Source organism: Anomaloglossus baeobatrachus, chromosome 2 (genome assembly GCF_048569485.1).
Source record: "Anomaloglossus baeobatrachus isolate aAnoBae1 chromosome 2, aAnoBae1.hap1, whole genome shotgun sequence".
Classification (NCBI taxonomy): domain Eukaryota; kingdom Metazoa; phylum Chordata; class Amphibia; order Anura; family Aromobatidae; genus Anomaloglossus; species Anomaloglossus baeobatrachus.
The window spans coordinates 3,840,807-3,864,252 of record NC_134354.1 but is presented as its reverse complement, the minus strand read 5'-3'; the positions used below and the strand labels follow the sequence as shown (position 1 = coordinate 3,864,252).

Genomic DNA, 23,446 nt, shown 5'->3' with positions numbered 1-23,446 from the left:
TGTGGGACCAGTCCATCCAGCCGTTTGTTTTACCAGAGACTTTGTGTACATCATTGGCTGAGTGAGTACCACCGTGCCGTGCAGCACAGCACTGCCCCCGCGACCCTGCACCTCGCCAGGCCCCGTAACCCGCCTGCCATCCATCCCTACCCCTCACCGGGCCCCAGGACAACCAAACCCCCTACCCACGGAGGGGAGAACTAACATCCAAGCTGCCCCTTGTCATCGCTCCCGGGATCCCCGTCCAGAGCAGCGGTGGTGTCACAACCTCACCACAACCATGGGTGGCGTCACGGACAATATCCCTAAACCACACCAAACCACCCCCCCTTTCACTCACGGGCGAGGAGCGCCGCTCGAGTCCCCGGGATCCGGCCCACCGCTCGAGCCACCACCGAGCAGCAGCGGCCGGACCCGAGCAGTGGGAGAGCGCGGCGTCCCCTCCTCCGCCCGCGACATATAAATATATGAGGGGACAGTACAGAGACCTTTCCAAAGATCTCTTTACACCTAGGCCTGCGACTGGAACACGGGGGCATCCGCTACGTCTTGAGGAAAGAAGGTTTAATCATAATCACAGACGAGGATTCTTTACTGTGCGAGCAGTGAGACTATGGAACTCTCTGCCGCATGATGTTGTAATGAGGGATTCGCTACTAACATTTAAGCAGAGCCTGGACGCCTTTCTTGAAAAATATAATATTACCAGTTATGTATATTAGATTTTATGACAGGGTATTGATCCAGGGAACTAGTCTGATTGCCGGATGTGGAGTGAGGAAGGAAATTTTTTCCCCATTGGAGCTTATTTGACACATTGGGTTTTTTTTGCCTTCCTCTGGATCAACATGTTAGGCTACGAGTTGAACTAAATGGACTTAGGCGGGCTTTGCACGCTGCGACATCGGTAACAATGTGTTACCGATGCTGCAGCGATAGTCCCGCCCCCGTCGCACGTTCGATATATAGTGAAAGCTGCCGTAGCGATTATTATCGCTACGGCAGCTTTACACGCACATACCTGCCGTGCGACGTCCCTCTGGCCGGCGACCCGCCTCCTTCCTTAGGGGGCGGGTCGTGCGGCGTCACAGTGACGTCACACGGCAGGCGGCCAATTGAAGTGGAGGGGCGGAGATGAGCAGGATGTAAACATCCCGCCCACCTCCGTCCTTCTCATTGCAGCCGGGAGGCAGGTAAGGTGAAGTTCCTCGCTCCTGCGGCTTCATACACAGCGATGTGTGCGGCCGCAGGAACGAGGAACTACATCGTACCTGTCGCTCCCCCGGCATTATGGAAATGTCGGAGGCTGCAGCGATGATACGATGACGACGATTTTGCGCTCGTTCATCGTATCATCTAGGATTTACACACTACGACATCGCAAGTGACGCCGGATGTGCGTCACTTTCGATTTGACCCCACCGACATCGCACCTGCGATGTCGTAGTGTGCAAAGCCCGCCTTAGAGTCTCCCTTCAACCTTAAAAAACTATGATCCTATGATACTATGATACTATGATACTATGTGTCTGGACATTCTTAGGGACAATGCGAGTTATGAGAAACTTAGGAGGAATCCTACATCCGAGTATCTGGTGATCCTAAGGGATCTGTTGGTGGAAGCACGGGACAAGGGTCTGATTAACAAAACGGAATTTGACTTTTTGCTCCCTACTTTTCCTGTGGTCCCTGTGACGACATGGACTCTCATGGGTTAAAGTTTCTTAAAATTCAGCCAGACAGCATGATAAATTGTTTATAGATGGGGGAGAAGTCCCTCATTGTTTTTACAAGACTCTTGTTGACTCAATGCAATTGTGTTGGCCACTGAAAGCCAGACGTATTTTTCTCCAGACTTTTCCAGTAACCATTGTATTGTAGTTGTGTATTGCTAATGTGATTACCTTAGTAGCCATTGTCGAGTCTGTGACTTGCAGACTCCATGTAGATAGCTTCAGTCTTTCTATGCACATCATTTGGATGAACATTGTCCATGCAGCTTGAGATTCATCCAATGGGAGAGGCGATCTTGTCCAACCAATCGATGAGGACGCCGTGTATCCAAGTGGAAGGCTGTGGCTATAAAAGGGATTTCTTTAAGCCACCAGGTTGTTGATGGATGCTGATGGATCCAGTCTAAGGGGTACTTCACACACAACGAGATCGCTACTGAGATCGCTGCTGAGTCACGTTTTTTGTGACCTCATTAGCGATCTCGCTGTGTGTGACACTGAGCAGCGATCTGGCCCCTGCTGTGAGATCGCTGCTCGTTACACACAGTGCTGGTTCGTTTTTTTATTGTTGCTCTCCCGCTGATAAGCACACATCGCTGTGTGTGACAGCGAGAGAGCAACGATCCTGAATGTGAAGGTAGCAGGAGCCGGCGTCTGACAGCCTGCGGTAAGCTGTAACCAAGGTAAACATCGGGTAACCAAGGTGGTTACCCGATATTTACCTTCGTTACCAGCCTCCGCAGCTCTCACGCTGCCAGTGCCGGCTCCTGCTCCCTGCACACGCTAAGTTAAGCGGTGTGAGCTGGTAACTAAGGTAAACATCGTGTAACCATACCCGATGTTTACCTTAGTTACCAGTGTCCGCAGCTTTCAGACGCCGGCTCCATGCAAGCGCAGCGTCGCTTGCACGTCGCTGCTGGCTGGGGGCTGGTCACTGGTCGCTGGTGAGATCTGCCTGTTTGACAGCTCACCAGCGACCATGTAGCGATGCAGCAGCGATCCTGACCAGGTCAGATCGCTGGTCGGATCGCTGCTGCATCGCTAAAGTGTGAAGGTACCCTAAGCTCTTTGGAGCTGACTAGAGGATCAGGATATCTTATGGCTTCAATCTAGGGACTCCGGTTCCGGTTGGAGACCATATCCACAGCCTAGGGATTTCGACTCCGGCTGCCAGGATTGTATCATCATACCAGGACTACCTAAGGAGGACACTCAGGTTGGGACAGTTCAGTCACCTGTTACAGACTTTGCAGACCTCACACAGCTTCCTAAATCTGGCATTATTCCTTTCTCGGTGGGTGCCCGCCAAAAGCGGGGTGCTGCTGGATTGGAGTAAATAGCCCTGGAACCTCTGAGGCATGGACATTCTAAATCCCTGTTGAGCCAGCGGAAGGGTGAGACTCTGTTGCCTGTTACATTTGTGTGTTTTGCTGGTTATGTGTTATGTGCCGTTAATTGTTTGGGGATCCAATAAAGTCTAATTATTGTGGTTCCCTCACCCTGTGTTGTCTGAGTAGTGTTATGCCCACGGTTAAGGAGGCTGGCGTTCAGTTGGGATGAGCCCTGAGCCACGCTGTCTTTCTAAAGGCGGTGGGTTTTAGTGGACGAGAGCACCCACTGAGTCCCGTGTCTCCACAATTGGTGGCAGCGGTGGGATACTACTCAGCCTGGTTTACCCAGGGGAGCTGCAGCGGACTGGTGTTTTCGGACACCGTCCAGGGCTCAACAACCAGTGAGGCACATAAGCATACCCAGCAGGCCATAGGGGAGGCATTCAGGTTTCGGACGCTGCCATGTCCAACCCCACCAGCTCATCCATGGGACAAGGACAAGAGAGGAGTTACGACCACTGCAGTAAATGGATGCTACAGGATCTGTGCCAGAGGAGAAAGATTATCTACTGGAACGCTGAGACTCGGTCAGACTTGATCCAGAAATTAGTCCGTTGGGATGCCCAGAATGATGCAGAGGACGATGAGGATCCCGCCGATATTGACCCAGAGGATTTAAACTATGTGCCACATCATGGATCTAGTGACAATCGGGAATCAACTTTGTCCAAAATGGCCCAAGCCACAGCGTTGTTGGATGCATTGGGGCCTAGATCCTCAAGAGAAGAGAGGGCTTATGTTCTGGAATATGTTTATGGGATTCCAGCTGCAGTACTGCTAACACCAGCCGGTCGAGAAGGATGGTCCCGCTACCCAGCAGAAGCTGAGCCAAAACAAAGGACTACAAACGGCCTGTGACTCGCCCAATCTATGGCGCTGTTATACATGTGGGCGCCATGGACCTATAGATAAAGATTGTCTCCAAAACCGAGGCCGCATGCTTGGAGCCCATCTACCAGCTCAGCCGGTCAAGAGCCAGGGACTACGAGACACTGGTTCCTCCATTACCCTGGTAAGCCCAGTTATTGTTTCCCCAGAAGACCAGGTACCAGATTCCCAATTATCCATCTCCCTGGCTGAGGGCCAGCGCTCAGACATTCCTCTGGCATGTGTGCAGTTGGACCTAAGGACCGACCAGGGACAGGTCGAGGTGGAGCTTGTGGACAGCCTCCCCACACCTGGTATTTTGGGGACCAACCAGGAAGTGATCGATGTGGGGATTGTGAACAGCCTCCCCATACATGTCATTGTGGAGACTAATCAGAGCAAGGCTGATGTGGAGCTTATGGACACCGTCCCCACACCAGTTACTTTGGGGTCTGACCAGGAAGAGGTCCATATGGAGTTTATGGACAGCCTCCCCCACACCTGTTTCGGGGACTAGCCAGGAGGAAGTTGAAGTGGAGTTCATAGATGGCCCCACCAAGCCTGTTGTTTCGGATACCACTCAAAGGGAAGTGAAAGTGGGGCTTGTGAATTACCTGCTCACACCAGTCATTTTGGAGAATGACCTAGGACAAGGACTATCCAGTCAGTTTGAAGCAGCCATCACCCACCTCCAAGCCAAGCAGGACCCTGATGTGGATCTTTCTAACATCTTTTCCAGGGATAGTTTGCATTCCCGGTCTCCATCATCCACTTCTGAGCCAAGAACCGTGAGTAAGCCTAACCACACTGTGGCTATTGACTGGGGGAGGATTGATAGTGGGAGATTTGTGCAGGCCCAACTCATGGACCCCACCTTAGTGCTTGTCCACAATATGGCTGCTCAACTTGGGGGAGGTAATCAGGGGAAGGTGTATAGATGCGAGCCTCTGTCGCTGACCTCACCATTAAAAATGACAATGCCGTCAAGAGGAGAAGGATGATCGGAAGCCTATCATGTCTGGCTAATATTAAGAAGGGGGAGGAATGTGACGACATGGACTCTCATGGGTTAAAGTTTCTTAAAATTCAGCCAGACAGCATGATAAATTGTTTATAGACGGCGGAGAAGTCCCTCATTGTTTTTACAAGACTCTTGTTGACTCAATGCAATTGTGTTGGCCACTGAAAGCCAGACGTATTGTTCTCCAGACTTTTCCAGTAACCATTGTATTGTAGTTGTGTATTGCTAATGTGATTACCTTAGTAGCCATTGTCGAGTCTGTGACTTGCAGACTCCATGTAGATAGCTTCAGTCTTTCTATGCACATCATTTGGATGAACATTGTCCATGCAGCTTGAGATTCATCCAATGGGAGAGGCGATCTTGTCCAACCAATCGATGAGGACGCCGTGTATCCAAGTGGAAGGCTGTGGCTATAAAAGGGATTTCTTTAAGCCACCAGGTTGTTGATGGATGCTGATGGATCCAGTCTAAGCTCTTTGGAGCTGACTAGAGGATCAGGATATCTTATGGCTTCAATCTAGGGACTCCGGTTCCGGTTGGAGACCATATCCACAGCCTAGGGATTTCGACTCCGGCTGCCAGGATTGTATCATCATACCAGGACTACCTAAGGAGGACACTCAGGTTGGGACAGTTCAGTCACCTGTTACAGACTTTGCAGACCTCACACAGCTTCCTAAATCTGGCATTATTCCTTTCTCGGTGGGTGCCCGCCAAAAGCGGGGTGCTGCTGGATTGGAGTAAATAGCCCTGGAACCTCTGAGGCATGGACATTCTAAATCCCTGGTGAGCCAGCGGAAGGGTGAGACTCTGTTGCCTGTTACATTTGTGTGTTTTGCTGGTTATGTGTTATGTTCCGTTAATTGTTTGGGGATCCAATAAAGTCTAATTATTGTGGTTCCCTCACCCTGTGTTGTCTGGGTAGTGTTACGCCCACGGTTAAGAAGGCCGGCGTTCAGTTGGGATGAGCCCCGAGCCACGCTGTCTTTCTAAAGGCGGTGGGTTTTAGTGGACGAGAGCACCCACTGAGCCCCGTGTCTCCACAGTCCCCACATTTTACTGCCTTCCTAAGGTGCATAAAGGCTTGGGTCCATTACGTCGGCTCCCATCACATACATCGGGGCAGTCGCAACCAGCATTTCCACCTCATTGGTCCACTGCTCCATCATGAGGTATATCTGATTCTGTTGGCGTTGGTTGAATTCAATTACTCTGGCCTTCATCCACGCCACAGTCCCGGGCTCAGGCCCGGAACCTGGTGAGATCCCTGTCGGGGCCTCTGATACATCTTCGTTAAGGGGCCGTGGCCTCGGCGGCTCCCAGAGGAGCGGTTCAGGGCGGTCCCAAGCGTCTGCAGCTGGTCGGTCCGCCGGGCGGATTGGCAGGGTACCACTACCGGTTGGGCGGGTAGCGGGCCTAGTGGCGGGGTGGCAGCGACTAACACGGGTAGCGGGGAGGCGGCAGAGTGAGCGGGTGCAGGCCGGGCCCCCCAGCAGCAGTGGCCGATCCCTCGGGAATACGGGGGCGTGGGTCCCTTACCCGCTCCTCCAAATCCTCCTCCACTTCGCGTCTCCGCATAGCAGCCACCACGTCCGCCATGTCGGCCTCCCACTCCTCCAGGAGGAGCTGCATGCGGCCTGCAGACGGTTACTCAGCGGGGCGGTCCGGTCCTTCACCCACGCCGCGGTGCCTGGCGCGGGGACTACGGGGTTGTTGGTTGGACTGTGCATCTCGGCCATGGTGCTTTCCAGGAACCCAGTATCGCCGCAGAGTCTTGGTGTCCCTGCTTTTATAGCCGCGAGCTACATGCGGCCAGACGCCATCCGTCCCCCTTAGTCTTTTTCTGGCTCCTCCTCTACAGGGGTGGGGTTTCGGCTTTCGCGCCTCCACTGCTCGAGGAGACGCTGGAGCGGGGATTTTTCGCGCCCAAAATGGCGGCTTCTCAAAATTTTCGGCCGGACACCTCCGGCGGTCACAAGGTGCACCTCTACCAGACGGCAGAGCGGTAAGATCCTGTTCGTGACGCCAAGATGTCGCGGGCGGGGAGGGGAAGCTGCGCTCACCCACTGCTCGGGTCCGGCACTGCTGCTGCTTCGCTTGCTGCTCGGTGGCTCAAGCGGTGGGCCGGATCCCGGGGACTCGAGCGGCGCTCCTCGCCCGTGAGTGAAAAGGGGAATGGTTTTGGGGATTTATTGTCCGTGACGCCACCCACGGTTGTGGTGAGGTTGTGACACCACCGCTGCTCTGGACAGGGATCCCGGGAGCGATGATAGGGAGCAGCTTGGATGTTGGTTCTCTCCTCCGTGGGTAGGGGGTTGGTTGTCCCGGGGCCCGGTGAGGGAGGAATGGCAGGCGGGTTATGGAGCCTGGTGAGGTGCAGGGTCGCGGGGGCAGCGTGTTGCCGCACGGCACGGTGGTACTCACTCAGCCAATGATGAATGCAAAGTCTCCGGTACCACAGACGGCTGCGGTGTTTCTCCTCCCGGTAGGTTGGCGGTGACTGCCTTTCCCTGCACATGTGTTATGTTCTCAGTTCTGGTGGCTTCCCACCGGTAACCCGCTCCCCAGCTTGGATGGATGCTGAGGAAGCCCCTTTTGCCCGCAGGCTCTGGCCCTGGGAACTGTAGCCTTGGCGGTGACTGTATTTCCCTTCACAGTTTGAGCGGTTGCCTTCAATCGGGTCTTGACTGCTGGGAAACCCCGGAGGTTCCCTTCGCTAATGGATTTGACCGGTTTTACGGCGACTCCAAGCCTGGTTGGGGTCCGTAGGCCCTGCCGAATGGTGCTGGCTTCTCTTTGTTCCCCGATCTGATACTGGTGGGCCACCGCCCGTCCCCGGTCCTTACGGTTCACGGCAATCAGCCCCTCCTGCAGACGGTCACCACCGTCTGCCAACCTTGCTGTATGTGCCCGGGCCACGCACCCGGACACGGTCAGTCTGCTCCACTACCACTTCACTTCTCAAAACTGATCTGTTCTGTCTTCCTTTTCCCGCCTCCAGGACTGTGAACTCCTCGGCGGGTGGGGCCAACCGCCTGGCTCCACCCCCTGGTGTGGACATCAGCCCCTGGAGGGAGGCAACAAGGATTTTGTCTGGCCTTGATGTGCCTAGCCGGGGTGTGGGGTGTGTTGTTGCAGTATCTGTAACGTCCTGGCTTGTCCAGGGCGCCACATATACACAGACAAACAGTATATACAGACAAATAGTATACACAGACTGTATACACAGACAGTATATACAAACAGACAGTATACACAGACAGACAGACAGTATATACAGACAGACTGAATACACAGACAGACTGAATACACAGACAGACAAACTGTATACACAAAAAAGACTGTATACAGAGACAGACTGTATACAGAGACAGACTGTATACACAGACAGACAGTATATACAGACAGAATACACAGACAGACAGACTGTATACACAGACAGTATATACATACAGATAGTATACACAGACAGACAGACTGTATACACAGACATACAGTATATACATACACATAGTATACACAGACACACAGTATAGACAGACTGAATACACAGACAGACAGACTGTATACAGACAGACTGTATACAGACAGACTGTATACAGACAGACTGTATACACAGACAGACTGTATACACAGACAGACTGAATACACAGACAGACTGAATACACAGACAGACTGTATACACAGACAAACAGACTGTATACACAGACAGACTGTTTATACAGACAGATGGTATACAGAGACAGACGGTATACACTGACAGACAGTATATACAAACAGATAGAATACACAGACAGACAGACTGTATACACAGACAGTATATACATACAGATAGTATACACAGACAGACAGACTGTATACACAGACATACAGTATATACATACACATAGTATACACAGACACACAGTATAGACAGACTGAATACACAGACAGACAGACTGTATACAGACAGACTGTATACACAGACAGACTGTATACACAGACAGACTGTATACACAGACAGACTGAATACACAGACAAACAGACTGTATACACAGACAGACTGAATAAACAGACAGACAGACTGTATACACAGACTGTATACACAGACAGACTGAATACACAGACAGACTGAATACACAGACAGACTGAATACACAGACAAACAGACTGTATACACAGACAAACAGACTGTATACACAGACAAACAGACTGTATACACAGACAAACAGACTGTTTATACAGACAGACTGTATACAGAGACAGACGGTATACACAGACAGATAGTATACACAGACAGATAGTATACACAGACAGACTGAATACACAGACAGACAGTATATATGTCATGCTCCCCGGGTCCTCGGATCCCCTCCCCGGGTCCTCAGCTCCGCTCCCCGGCTCACCTGCCACGCTCCCCGCTCTCCAGCCTCCGGTGCCCGCACTTCCCAGGCCCCCTGGTCTCCGCTCCCGGCGCCCGACGGCTTCCCAGTTCCTGGCCGGCTCCCCTGCATCCTCCCTTCAGCTTCCTGCCCTGGCTTCTGGCACCCGGGCCGCGCGCATGCGCATTAGGGCGCGCGCGCGGTCACTGAACCTTTCTTAAAGGGCCAGTGTCAATTAACAGGAAATGATGCACTCAGGTACAGGGTATATAGGGGGTTAATGTCCAAGGGAGCGGGGCCTGTTCTTCGTGTTTTCCCAAGCTAGGAGTCAGGTCTCCTTGTGTTCTATGAGATACTTACCTCTCTGTCTTCTAGAGCCGATCCTGCATCGCCATCCGGTCCTGCGGTACCTCGAACCCCGAACGCTGCCCATCTGCCATCCTGACAGTCCGTACCATCTCGGATCCCTGCGGTGACCCGTCATCTCGCTCCAACGGTTCCAGACCCTGCCTGACACCATCACGGCTTCCGAACCTGAGCTCCGTCACCCGGACCACCATCCGTGACCTCGTGGTCCCAGGGACTTCTCCATTTGCTCTCAGTGCACGGACTGTCCTGCTACCTACAGTGCTCCGGCTACCGGACTCCTTTCCCTCATCCGGGAGTTCGGCCCAGTGGATCCACCTCCAGGGTCTACCCGTCCATCTGGCCCTAACAGTAAGAACAGGCCATGGATCCCGCCGAAGCACTAGCGGCCTTGCATGAGGAACTCCAACGCCAGCGTGAAGTCCAGACCCGCATGCTGAACTTTATGACTTCCGTGGACACCCGCCTGACCACGCTACAAGCGGCAGTCACGTCTTCGACATCCCGAGCCTCCACTAGTCAAGCCACGACCCCCGCTCCCGTGGCCGCCTCTTCGGATGCTTCCAGACTGCGTTTGGCCTCACCACCCCGGTACGCCGGAGATCCCAAGACCTGCAAGGGGTTTATAAACCAATGCTCCCTCCATTTCACGCAGCTGCCACATCTGTTTGCCTCCGACCAAGCCAAGGTCGCCTTCATCATGTCTCACCTAGAGGGCGAGGCACTGGCGTGGATGAACCCCTTGTGGGAGAAGGAGGAACCTATGACCAAGAACCTCCAGGAGTTCCTGCAGGCCTTTCGCAGCACTTTTGACGAACCCGGACGCGCCTCCGCGTCTGCGTCATCACTTCTCCGGTTACGTCAGGGAACACTGATGGTGGGTCAATACGCCATCCGTTTCCGCACCTTGGCTTCAGAACTCGGGTGGAATAACGAGGCCCTAACCGCCGCCTTCTGGGAAGGACTATCGGGTCAAATCAAAGATGAGCTGGCTGGACGTGATGTACCGTCCACTCTGGACGCCCTGATTACCCTAGCGACTCGAGTGGACATACGCTTTCAGGAGCGGTCCAAAGAGCTGTCCCGTGAGAGACGTCCGGTAAGGCATTCCTCTCCTCCACCGAAGCCCACCGTACTCCAGTCAACGGCCTCTGGTGTCTCCGTCCATGAGCCCATGCAGATCGACCGTGTGCGACAGTCGGAACAACGTCGAGCAGAGCGGCTCGCCAAGGGTCTCTGCTTTTACTGCGGAGAGGGCACACACCTGCTACGCGCCTGTCCAGAGAGGGCGGGAAACTCCAAAGCCTAGGGTTGGTAGGAGAGGCCACCCTAGGTGCTGGTACTCTCTCAGACCCAGTTACATGGACTGTGCAAGTGACAACGGGAGAGACGCGGTTTACGGCTGAGGCGTACCTCGATTCTGGGGCAGCAGGCAATTTCATCCAGCAGGCCACGGTGGACAAGTACCAGGTGCCTGTTACTCCACTCGACAAGCCCCTAGTGATTGCCTCTGTGGATGGGAGACCCCTCTCTGACACCATCTCCTGGATCACCAAGCCGCTTGAACTGCGTATCGGTGCTCTGCACACCGAGAACATCGCTCTCTACGTCCTCCCACATATGTCACATCAAATCCTGCTGGGACTTCCCTGGTTGCGGACACACGAGCCTTCAGTCAGCTGGGGCACTGGCGATATCACTCGATGGGGGTCTTCTTGCCATAAGAGATGTCTGAAGACCATACAACCCATCCGGCGACCTCCGGTTCCCGAGTCCCTACCGGGACTGCCCTCAGCCTATTGGTCCTTCGTGGACGTCTTTGATAAGAAGGAGTCCGAAGTACTCCCGCCACATCGTCCTTACGATTGTGCCATTGACCTGCTCCCGGGAACTACACCACCTCGAGGACGGATATATCCACTATCTCCAGCCGAAACAAGGGCCATGTCTACGTACATCACAGAGAGCCTGGCTAAGGGATTCATCCGGAGATCCTCCTCTCCTGCTGGAGCAGGCTTCTTCTTCGTAAAGAAGAAAGAGGGTGACCTACGCCCATGTATAGACTACGGGGGATTGAACCTAATCACTGTGAAAAACAAGTACCCCCTGCCGCTCATCCCCGAATTGTTTGATCGGCTCAGAGGAGCTCGTGTGTTCACCAAGCTGGATCTTCGGGGTGCCTACAACCTGGTCCGTATCCGCTCAGGGGATGAATGGAAGACCGCGTTCAACACTCGCGATGGGCACTATGAATACTGCGTGATGCCCTTCGGCCTGTGCAACGCACCAGCAGTCTTCCAAGAATTAGTGAACGATGTGTTTCGGGACCTTCTCTACGTCTGTGTGGTGGTATATCTAGATGACATCCTTGTCTTCTCTCCGGACCTCCAGACCCACCGAGAGAACGTGCAACTGGTTCTACAACGACTGAGAGAGAATCGTCTGTACGCCAAGTACGAGAAGTGCGTCTTCGAACAGTCTTCTCTCCCCTTCCTGGGGTACCTCATCACCGATACCGGACTGCAGATGGATCCCAAGAAGGTCTCCTCCATTCTCAACTGGCCTCCTCCTTCTGGACTGAAGGCAATCCAACGTTTTCTGGGATTCGCTAACTATTACCGCCAGTTCATTCCTCACTTCTCGGCTCTGACTGCTCCTCTCTCCGCCTTGACCAAGAAGGGGGCTAATCCAAAGGACTGGTCACCTGCGGCCGACGCCGCGTTTGGCGCTCTAAAGCGAGCCTTTGCCTCCTCTCCTGTACTCCACCGTCCAGAGTTAAACCGCCAGTTCACCTTGGAGGTGGATGCCTCCTCCTCGGGAGCCGGAGCAGTGCTCATGCAGAAGTCCTCCTCCGGGAAGATGGTGACGTGCGGTTTCTTCTCCAAGAGCTTCTCCGCGCCTGAACGCAATTACACCATCAGTGACCGAGAGCTATTAGCGGTCAAACTGGCTCTGGAGGAATGGCGCTATCTTCTGGAAGGAGCAGTGTACCCTGTCATTGTTTACACGGACCACAAAAACCTGGAATACCTGCGGACTGCTCAGCGACTGAACCCACGGCAAGCCAGGTGGTCCTTGTTCTTTGCCCGGTTCGACTTCCAGCTTCATTTCCGACCCGCGAACAAGAATGTACGCGCTGATGCCTTGTCTAGGTCTTTCGTGCCCCTGGAACAGGAGGAAGAGACATCTCAACCCATCATCTGTCCAAGTAAGATTATTCCGGTGGCTCCTGTCACCCTGGCCCAGATACCACCTGGGAAGACTTATGTCTCTGAGGCTGACAGGCAAAAAGTGTTACACTGGGGCCATGCCTCGAAAACAGCCGGTCATGCAGGTCAGAAGAAAACATGGAGCGCTATTGTACGTCATTACTGGTGGCCATCCCTGCGAACGGACGTCGCCTCTTTTGTCTCTGCCTGCTCCTCCTGTGCCAGGAACAAGACACCCAAACACCTGCCATACGGCCGTCTTCTGCCTCTGCCCATACCCTCAGTTCCCTGGCAACACATAGCGATGGACTTTATTACGGACTTGCCATTATCCTCCGGACACACAGTCATATGGGTCGTGGTGGATCGGTTCTCTAAAATGGCCCATTTCGTCCCTATGGCTGGACTGCCCTCTGCTCAGGAACTCGCGGACGCCTATATACAGCACATCTTCCGCTTGCATGGCTTTCCATCACACATAGTGTCCGACAGAGGAACTCAGTTCACCTCCCGCTTCTGGAGGGCTCTCTGCAAACATCTGGGAGTGACTCTGGACTTCTCCTCAGCCTACCATCCTCAGTCGAATGGCCAAGTGGAACGGATCAATCAGATATTGACCTCTTTCTTGCGTCACTACGTGAACGCCCATCATGACGATTGGTCCACGCTTCTTCCTTGGGCTGAATTCTCCCATAATCACCACGTCAGTGAGTCCTCCTCCAGTTCTCCCTTCCATGTCGTCTACGGACTTCAGCCGTCTGTCCCATTGCCTGTATCCTCTTCCTCGGACATCCCTGCTGCTGATGCAGTACTCCGTGACTTTACATCCATTTGGGACTCTGTTAAGGCCTCCCTTGCACGTGCCTCCCTGCGGATGAAGAGACATGCGGACAAGAGACGTCTGGATCCTCCGTGTTTCTCTCCGGGAGATCTCGTCTGGCTTGCTTCCAAATACATCCGACTGAAGATACCATCCTACAAGCTGGGACCTCGCTACATCGGACCGTTTAAAGTCCTCGGCAAGATCAATGAGGTCTCCTACAAACTGCAGCTCCCGGCCACGATGAGAATACCCAACTCCTTTCACGTCTCTCTGCTCAAGCCGGTTGTCCTTGGTCCCTTCTCCGCTGCCGCCAGTCCGGCCCCTCCTCCTATTGCTGAGGACGACATCTATGCGGTAAGAGATATCGTGGCCATGAAGACCGTACGTGGTCGACAGTTCTTCCTGGTGGACTGGGAAGGGTATGGTCCTGAGGATAGATCCTGGGAGCCCAGGGAGAACGTGGGCACTCCTCTGATCCGTGCCTTCCTGTCCCGGTTGCGGGGAGGGGGGCGTGGGGGGGGGGTACTGTCACGCTCCCCGGGTCCTCGGATCCCCTCCCCGGGTCCTCAGCTCCGCTCCCCGGCTCACCTGCCACGCTCCCCGCTCTCCAGCCTCCGGTGCCCGCACTTCCCAGGCCCCCTGGTCTCCGCTCCCGGCGCCCGACGGCTTCCCAGTTCCTGGCCGGCTCCCCTGCGTCCTCCCTTCAGCTTCCTGCCCTGGCTTCTGGCACCCGGGCCGCGCGCATGCGCATTAGGGCGCGCGGTCACTGAACCTTTCTTAAAGGGCCAGTGTCAATTAACAGGAAATGATGCACTCAAGTACAGGGTATATAGGGGGTTAATGTCCAAGGGAGCGGGGCCTGTTCTTCGTGTTTTCCCAAGCTAGGAGTCAGGTCTCCTTGTGTTCTATGAGATACTTACCTCTCTGTCTTCTAGAGCCGATCCTGCATCGCCATCCGGTCCTGCGGTACCTCGAACCCCGAACGCTGCCCATCTGCCATCCTGACAGTCCGTACCATCTCGGATCCCTGCGGTGACCCGTCATCTCGCTCCAACGGTTCCGGACCCTGCCTGACACCATCACGGCTTCCGAACCTGAGCTCCGTCACCCGGACCACCATCCGTGACCTCGTGGTCCCAGGGACTTCTCTATTTGCTCTCAGTGCACGGACTGTCCTGCTACCTACAGTGCTCCGGCTACCGGACTCCTTTCCCTCATCCGGGAGTTCGGCCCAGTGGATCCACCTCCAGGGTCTACCCGTCCATCTGGCCCTAACAATATACATATAGATAGTATACACAGATAAAAGGAGGGGAGCCAGCACTGCTTATGAATGGCTTGCAACAATGAAGAAATAAAGTGTAATATTCACAAATTCATTCCTACTGTAACAATTCAATGAGATTTTTTGCAAATGATTGATCAATGATTTGAGCCCCCCTGCCCCGTCACGGCAAATCTCTATAGGGGGGTCGCTAACGCTATATTCTAAATTATTATGTACCATAAGGTCTCATATATTGAGCAGGACCATATGAAGACACCACTTACCCGAGACATGTCAGAACCGCCCCATGCTGCAAGGACTGACAACCGCGAATAAAGGCAGCCCAGGTGCCAGTGTGTGTGGCAGAACCACACACACCAGCACAATGTCAGAACTAGCCCCCACAGTGCCAGACCAGCAAACATGGATGAGGGCGGAACAGGCCCAGGCAGGTGGTGCTTAAATAATGATGCCTTGGAGCAGGAGGCGGTGGCTGTGTGTGAACAGGCACCAAACTGAATTTTGATGGCGACAGAAGGAATCTGCAAACCACACTGGGCGTGCACGGCATGGTGGCGGTCAACCACCGACCAGTAACGCAAAGAAGAGGGGAGCCAGCACTGCTCATGAGTGGCATGCAACAATGAAAAAATAAAAAGTGTAAAATTCACAAATTCATTCCTACTGTAACAATTCAATGAGATTTTTTGCAAATGATTGATGGTTTTCATATGGTCCTGCTCATTATATGAGACCTTATGGTACATAATAATTTATAATATAGCATTAGGGACCCCCCTATAGAGATTTGCCGTGACGGGGCAGGGGGGCTCAAATCATTGATCAATCATTTGCAAAAAATCTCATTGAATTGTTACAGTAGGAATGAATTTGTAAATATTACACTTTTTATTTCTTCATTGTTGCATGCCATTCATGAGCAGTGCTGGCTCCCCTCCTTTTTTTTTTGTATACACAGATAGTATACATAGACAGACAGTATACATAGATAGTATACATAGACAGACAGTATACATAGACAGACAGTATACATAGATAGTATACATAGGCAGACAGTATACATAGATAGTATACATAGACAGACAGTATACACAGATAGTATACATAGACAGACAGTATACATAGACAGACAGTATACATAGATAGTATACATAGGCAGACAGTATACATAGATAGTATACATAGACAGACAGTATACACAGATAGTATACATAGACAGACAGTATACATAGACAGACAGTATACATAGATAGTATACATAGGCAGACAGTATACATAGATAGTATACATAGACAGACAGTATACACAGATAGTATACATAGACAGACAGTATACATAGATAGTATACATAGACAGACAGTATACATAGATAGTATACACAGACAGACAGTATACACAGGTAGTATACATAGACAGACAGTATACACAGATAGTATACATAGACAGACAGTATACACAGATAGTATACATAGACAGACAGTATACACAGATAGTATACATAGACAGACAGTATACATAGATAGTATACATAGACAGACAGACAGTATACATAGATAGTATACATAGACAGACAGACAGTATACATAGATAGTATACATAGACAGACAGACAGTATACATAGACAGACAGCTACATATTGCACACTATACAGGACACACATATCTTATACATAACACAGACAGACAGCACATTACACACACAGGCAGCACATTACACAGACACAGACAGCACATTACACACACAGGCAGCACATTACACAGACACAGACAGCACATTACACAGACAGGCAGTACATTACACAGACACAGACAGCACATTACAAAGACACAGACAGCACATTACAAAGACACAGACAGCACATTACACAGACACAGACAGCACATTACACAGACACAGACAGCATATTACACAGACACAGCACATAACACATGATTCACATTATACTCACCTGCCCGTGATGCAATTCAGCGCCCTCCCGAGCATCTAGCTAAGGTAAGGCAGGGGTTGGGGTTGGCAGGCCCCCCCAGTCTGAGATCAGCTGAACCTGGCTGGGATCAGTGCCCCCTCCCCGGGCTGAGAGCAGCGGGCCCCCCGGTCTGAGAGAAGCGGGCCCCCCGGGCTGAGATGAGCGGGCGGGCCACCTCACCACCTCACACCCCCCCGGCGAATGTCTTCAGCTCACAGCGCTTACCTGTCCCGCTGGCTGCCGCGTCCTCCACCTCTGCCGCTGTTACTTGCAGGAGTGTAATGAGGTCGCAGAGTGATGACCTCACCACACTGCTGCAAGGCCCAGCGATGACGCACCGGCGCCCTGCTCTGCTCCAATGACTCTGCCTCCACTCCACCACATGGCTAATTTGCATGCTCCGCCCCGTCGCATGCAAATTAGTCATGTAAGGAGGTGAAGCGACACCGCCGGGCAGCTGTGACTGGGGCCTGGTGAAGAGGAGGGGCCCGTCCTGCCGGGGGCTTAATAAAGATAAGTATTTACCCCGAGCCTCACCGGGCCCCCTACACCAGGCACAGTAGTAATGCCCTGATGGCGGTCCTGACACCAACACACACCAAAATCCTAGTTACAACTCCACACCAGGGGGCGGCACTGCCTAGTCAGATAAGGGGATGGCTACCTTGAGGGCGAAGCCTGACCAGGGAACTAGACAGCCTGGTGGGAGAGGACGGCAGAGAAGAAGTAACAGTGAAAGTAGACAGACATGCCTGAGAGCTGAGTCGAGTAACGGTGACCCGGGGGCACAGGAGAGTGGTTGCCAGGGCGGGTACACCCGAGTACCGCTGGGACCAGAGCACACACGGGGCACAGGGCCCTAGGTCAGGCGATAGTTTCAGATGGCCTGGCAATTACCTGCACAATGAGGGGACCTTCACGGACCTCACTGACCCACAGATCCAGGGGCATCAGTAAAGAGCGGATCAGGGATCAGGAACATAAACCGGCCCTACAGGGTCCACACTGCCCTCCGTACGGAGAAGGAGACTGCTACCCAAAGGGACAGTCGGGCCCCAAATTCTCCACGCTACGGGGGCCCAACTGCATTGAGTGTGTCGGGGACAGAGCAACCGAGTCATCAATTGACACTGGAAATACAGGAACCTAAACCAGCCCTCCGAGGGCCCAACTGTGAGTAAAGACTGTTAATTACAACCCACAGTGTGGTCTTCCTTAGTACTCCATCATACATCTCCCAGGCACAGCCCTACCTGCGGAGGGTCTACCATCACAGCTGCCATTACTACCAGCCCTGGGAGTACCTACATTAAGCAGCCGAGGTTCCACAATACTAACCGCAACCCGCAGGTGGTGTCACACAAATGACTTTAATCTCCCCTGTAACTACTCCCCATTAAAAACCCCCAGGCACGGGACCGGGCAACGGCCACCAAAGTGACATCCCCCAGTTGTACACTGCAGAGTACCCCATTCCCTGGGCAACACACTCAGACGGGGTGTAAAAACACTGTTGGGCTGAAAAAACGGATGCGACGGATCCGTTTTTTCAACGGATCCCTTTTTTTCGACGGATCTGTCGAGCCAATGGATTGTGACTGATGGCAAAAAACTGATGTGTGAAAGGTGCCTTACAGATGCCCACCCCATGACCCTAATGAATGAACTACTAGACAAGTTACGGGGGAATCTCTGTTCATATTTACCCTCGATCTGAGTAAGGAATACTGGCAAATCCCACTTGTAACGCCCCTGCAACTGGGTCGTTACAGGGTATTAAATGTTACCCCATTTTTTCCAGGGCAGGAGGAGTGAAGTCCACACACACTCACATCACACTGGCAGGAAGGAGTTAATAGCATTTGCAGCATGTAGTTTTGAGCCTCATGACTCATCCTGTCTCCTTAATGAGCAGGTGGCTGCAAACAGGCAGGTTTCCATGACAACTCAAGGGGAGGGGGGCCTGAATAAGAGTGAGTTTAGTGCAGAGCACACAGAAGTTTTAGTCAGAACGTCAGAGGCTGCAGAGGAGTGCAGACGTCCACAGGACAGCTCCTGTTGAGGAGATGCCACAAGACCAGGGCTGATAACATCTGAGGAAGGGAATGGAGCTGAGGACTGGGGATCCCTGGAGAAAGTTGTACCCGGTGGCGGTTGGTGTTGTCCGCTACTGGGATGAGAGAGACAGAGAGGCGGCGAGTTCCCAAGAAGCTCCATGCCACGGGGACGGCACTAAAGCACTCGAAAGGGAGAGACCCCCAGAACACCTCACCGGACCCCCCTTCCTCCTACCTGCCCGGGACTGACCAGAGGCTACAAGCGGCGAGGACCAGCACCCGGGTGCGATGTGAAACGGACTTTTAATAAAGAATTGGAACCGCACTCCGTGACTGCTGTGAGTAATGCCGCCGTCCTGTGCCCCCGGTGTCCTTGAGGACTGTTGCCCTGGGTCTCATAAACCTCCCAGGGCTCCCCCGCTCCACCCGTGGGGAGCGATTCCGTCCGGCTTCCCATAACATCTGCCCCGGAGAGAGACTGCGCAGCGGCGGCTGAACACCTGGCCGCAAACCAAGCATCCCCTGTCCCCGTCCCGTACTGTTTCCTGGGGGTGAGCGATGGCAAGCTCTCCCGGAACCCCATTACCCTCCTTCCATCCCCCTTGTAACACCGGACTGACTTTGGGACTTTCCTTTTATTGAAACCCGCCGGGAGTCATGGAAGCCGGGTCGGGCCACTCACAGCCTGACCCCGAATACCACCGGCCCGGTGACCGTGCGAGCCCTGTAAGCCCTGGCGTGGGCGTTTCACAATCACGAAGGAGGCTCAAGAAAAATCTACATTTATAACCCCTTTTGGTCTGTATGAGTTCACCAGTATGCCATTTGTGATGAAGAATGCCCCGGCTACCTTCTAAAGGATGGTGGACCAGTTACTAGAGGGATGTCAGGATTATGCCCAGGCATACATGCATGACATCGCTATCTACAGAGACACCTGGGAAGCGCATCTTCAGCTTGTGTCCCAGGTTCTTCAGAAGATAGCCGAAGCCCAACTCACCATCCGACCTGACAAGTGCCAAATGGGGATGGCCGAGGTGCTATACCTGGGACATTGGGTGGGAAGTGGGTGCATTTGTCCAGAACCTGCAAAAGTACAAGCTATTACCCAGTGGCCCCGCCTGGTCAACCAAAAAACAAGTCCGTGCATTCTTAGGAACCACAAACTATTATTGGAGGTTTATTGGCAATTACAGTACCGTAGCCAAAACTCCTCACCGACCTCACAACCAAAAAGTATGCCTGTAACCTTATCTGGACCCCAGCATGTGAATCTGGGTTCCTCCAGTTGAAAAGTCAACTAGCCCACAGCCCAGATCTGGCCGCTCCTGACTTCCGCTGCTGGTTCATTGTCCAAACAGATGCCTCGAACACGGGACTAGGAGCTGTACTTAGCCAAGTGGGGGCCGACGGTGAGGAGCATCCAATAGCCTATCTCTCCCAGAAAATATTGGACCGAAATATAACCTACGCCACAATAGAAAAAGAATGTCTGGCCATAGTCTGGGCCCTGAGAAAATTGTTCAACAGTGAACCTCATCAAGATTCAGCCGTTTGCCATCTGGCTAATTAGGAAGCTGATGAAGCAGGCGTGAAACATATGTCGGGGTGAGGAACCACGCTCAGTCTTGAGGTTTACAGACACGGCAAATCTTTTCTGAGATAATATGCACTTTTTGTGTTTACTTTAATCCCCTCTGGTGGTTCATGCCGCCCTATGGTTTGCATCGCTCTCATGTCATTTTTGATAAGTGTTTGAACTTTCTGTGCGGTTGCAGTTTCCACTATAGCTTTGCTGCCACCTAATGGTGATTTTTTATCAATGCAGACGGATAATTTATGTACTGTTTAGTTACGCCCTTACTGACTGTATACTTTAACATACCCTGCATAGTGTTTTTATGTACTATCTTTACCTCATATTTATTAGTATACTGCCTTTTTTCATATTAATATATACACATATCTTTGTACTAATTATTAAATTATATATATTTATGAAATAGTATTTATTGATTGGGTATTGGCAGTATCTTTAATTTTCTATGTATTTATTTATACCTCGACTGTGTTTGGTTCCTTCTTGTTGTTGTAGTATATATTTTTAATGATTTTTAAATTTTCAATAAAAATTGATTTTACATTTTCGCACCTTATGCTTTATTTATGAGAATCCATCGAGATTTCTCATCTGGTGTTTTGATTCGTCTGTGAAGCTCGGTGAGTTGGGGTAGTATTCCCCGTTTATTTACTTTTGGACTTTTGATTTGATATGTATTGCTAATTTAATGTAAATCCCCTCGGCCTCTCTGTCTACCTCACTCAGAAGAGAATTATACAGGAGAATTACCTATGCGGATTGAAATGCCACCCAATCAGAGAACAGCCTTATTCCACCAATCCAGTAAGACCACAATACCCTTGGATGAGTGCCCGGGAGATATAAAGGGACTAATGGAGTCACCAGGTTGTTCTTGTTCTTTTGCTACATGGCTGAAATCTAGGGGTTTCAGTCCCAGTGGAAAGTCCATTACCCGGCCTAGGCACTTCGGTGCCGGTTAGGGGATCAGAAACTGGATTATATTGTGCAGGAGCACCGCCGAGGATTCTAGGATTCAACTGGAAGAAACCAAAGTTGGGACGATTCGGTTACCTGGCTATGGACTTTGCTGTGCTTGTGAAGCTTCCTATGCTTGGCCCATCCTTTTCTCGGTGGGTGCCTGCCAAAAGCAGGATGCTGCTGGTTCAGGGTAAGTGGCCCTGGAAGCTCTGAAGGCATGAATATTCTACTCCCTGGTGAGGCAGCAGAAGGGTCAGACTCTGTTACATCGTGTGGTTTGCATGGTTTTGCGTTATATGCCTTTGACTGTTGGGATCCAACAAAGTCTAATTATTGTGGTCCCCACACCCTGAGTTGTCTGAGTAGTGTTCTGCCCACGGGTATGGAGTGCGGGCGTTCAGCTGGGATGAACCCTGGGCCATGCTGTCTTTCTAAAGGTGGCCGGACCAGAGGACGAGAGCACCCACTGACCCCCGTGTCTCCACAGGAGAGCACTCACTGACCCCAGTGTCTCCACAGGAGAGCACTCACTGACCCCCGTGTCTCCACAGGAGAGCACTCACTGACCCCTGTGTCCCCACAGGAGAGCACTCACTGACCCCCGTGTCTCCACAGGAGAGCACCCACTGACCCCCCGTGTCTCCACAGGACAGCACCCACTGACCCCCGTATCTCCACAGGAGAGCACCCACTGACCCCCATGTCTCCACGAGAGAGCACCCACTGACACCCATGTCTCCACAGGAGAGCACCCACTGACCCCCGTGTCTCCACAGGAGAACACTCACTGACCCCCGTGTCTCCACAGGAGAACACTCACTGACCCCCGTGTCTCCACAGGAGAGCACCCACTGACCCCCATGTCTCCACGAGAGAGCACCCACTGACCCCCATGTCTCCACGAGAGAGCACCCACTGACACCCATGTCTCCACAGGAGAGTGCCCACTGACCCCTGTGTCTCCACAGGAGAGCACTCACTGACCCCCGTGTCTCCACAGGAGAGCACTCACTGACCTTCGTATCTCCATGGGAGAGCACCCACTGACCCCCGTGTCTCCACAGGAGACCACCCACTGACCCCCGTGTCTCCACAGGAGAGCACTCACTGACCCCCGTGTCTCCACAGACCACCCACTGACCTCTGTGTCTGTACAATGCATACACACCATCCACACACCTGGGCGTGTACAGTCCCGGTGTCTCTCTGTGGTCACATACCTTGTATCGAGGACAGCAGGACGCACAGGACACACAGACGGCACATATTCCGGCTCGTTACTGACAAGTGAAAGGGGAAGTCATGGTGAGAATTGAAAAGTGGAAGAAGAAGAAGAAGTTTCTACCAGAAGAACCGCGTTTCCTGATCTGTATTATATCTGTCTCAAACACACTCCGCTGACAGAAATAATGACGGTATATAAATTTAACAGAATTAATTATCACAGCAAAAAAATGTTTTTTTTTTTGTTTTTAATAAAAATGCAATAAATCAGAGCTTTTGTTTAGTCCCGAGGAGAAGGAAGTGTTCATTTGGAATATTAATAAAGCTTCCTGATAATGAAGTAAACGGATTCTATCTCCACCTCTTGCATTACAATATACGTTCTTCAGAGCATGCACCTCGAGGTGATTGATGTTACCCTGGTGTACAGATCTGAGGTGTTGGGAAACACTAGATGGAGTACGGGTAGATATGTGTTTGGCATCGTACAGATGCTCTGCGATCCTGGTGCGTAACGCACGACTCGTGCATCCAACATATTGGAGCTGCCATGTTTTACAAGTGATCATATAGATGAC

The 23,446-nt window shown here is 52.2% G+C and overlaps 1 protein-coding gene across 2 annotated transcripts in view; it reads right to left on the bottom strand.

Annotated features, from left to right (window-relative positions):
* LOC142280557 (Fc receptor-like protein 5) overlaps positions 1–22,943 on the bottom strand; it is a 283,892-nt gene extending 260,949 nt beyond the window's left edge. For both annotated transcript variants that reach the window (XM_075332750.1, XM_075332753.1), the window contains exon 1: positions 22,865–22,943. In XM_075332750.1, coding sequence (XP_075188865.1) covers positions 22,865–22,910 — 46 coding nt within the window. In that variant the 5' untranslated portion in view covers positions 22,911–22,943. The remainder of the gene's footprint in view (positions 1–22,864) is intronic.
* Between the last annotated feature and the right edge of the window lie 503 nt (positions 22,944–23,446).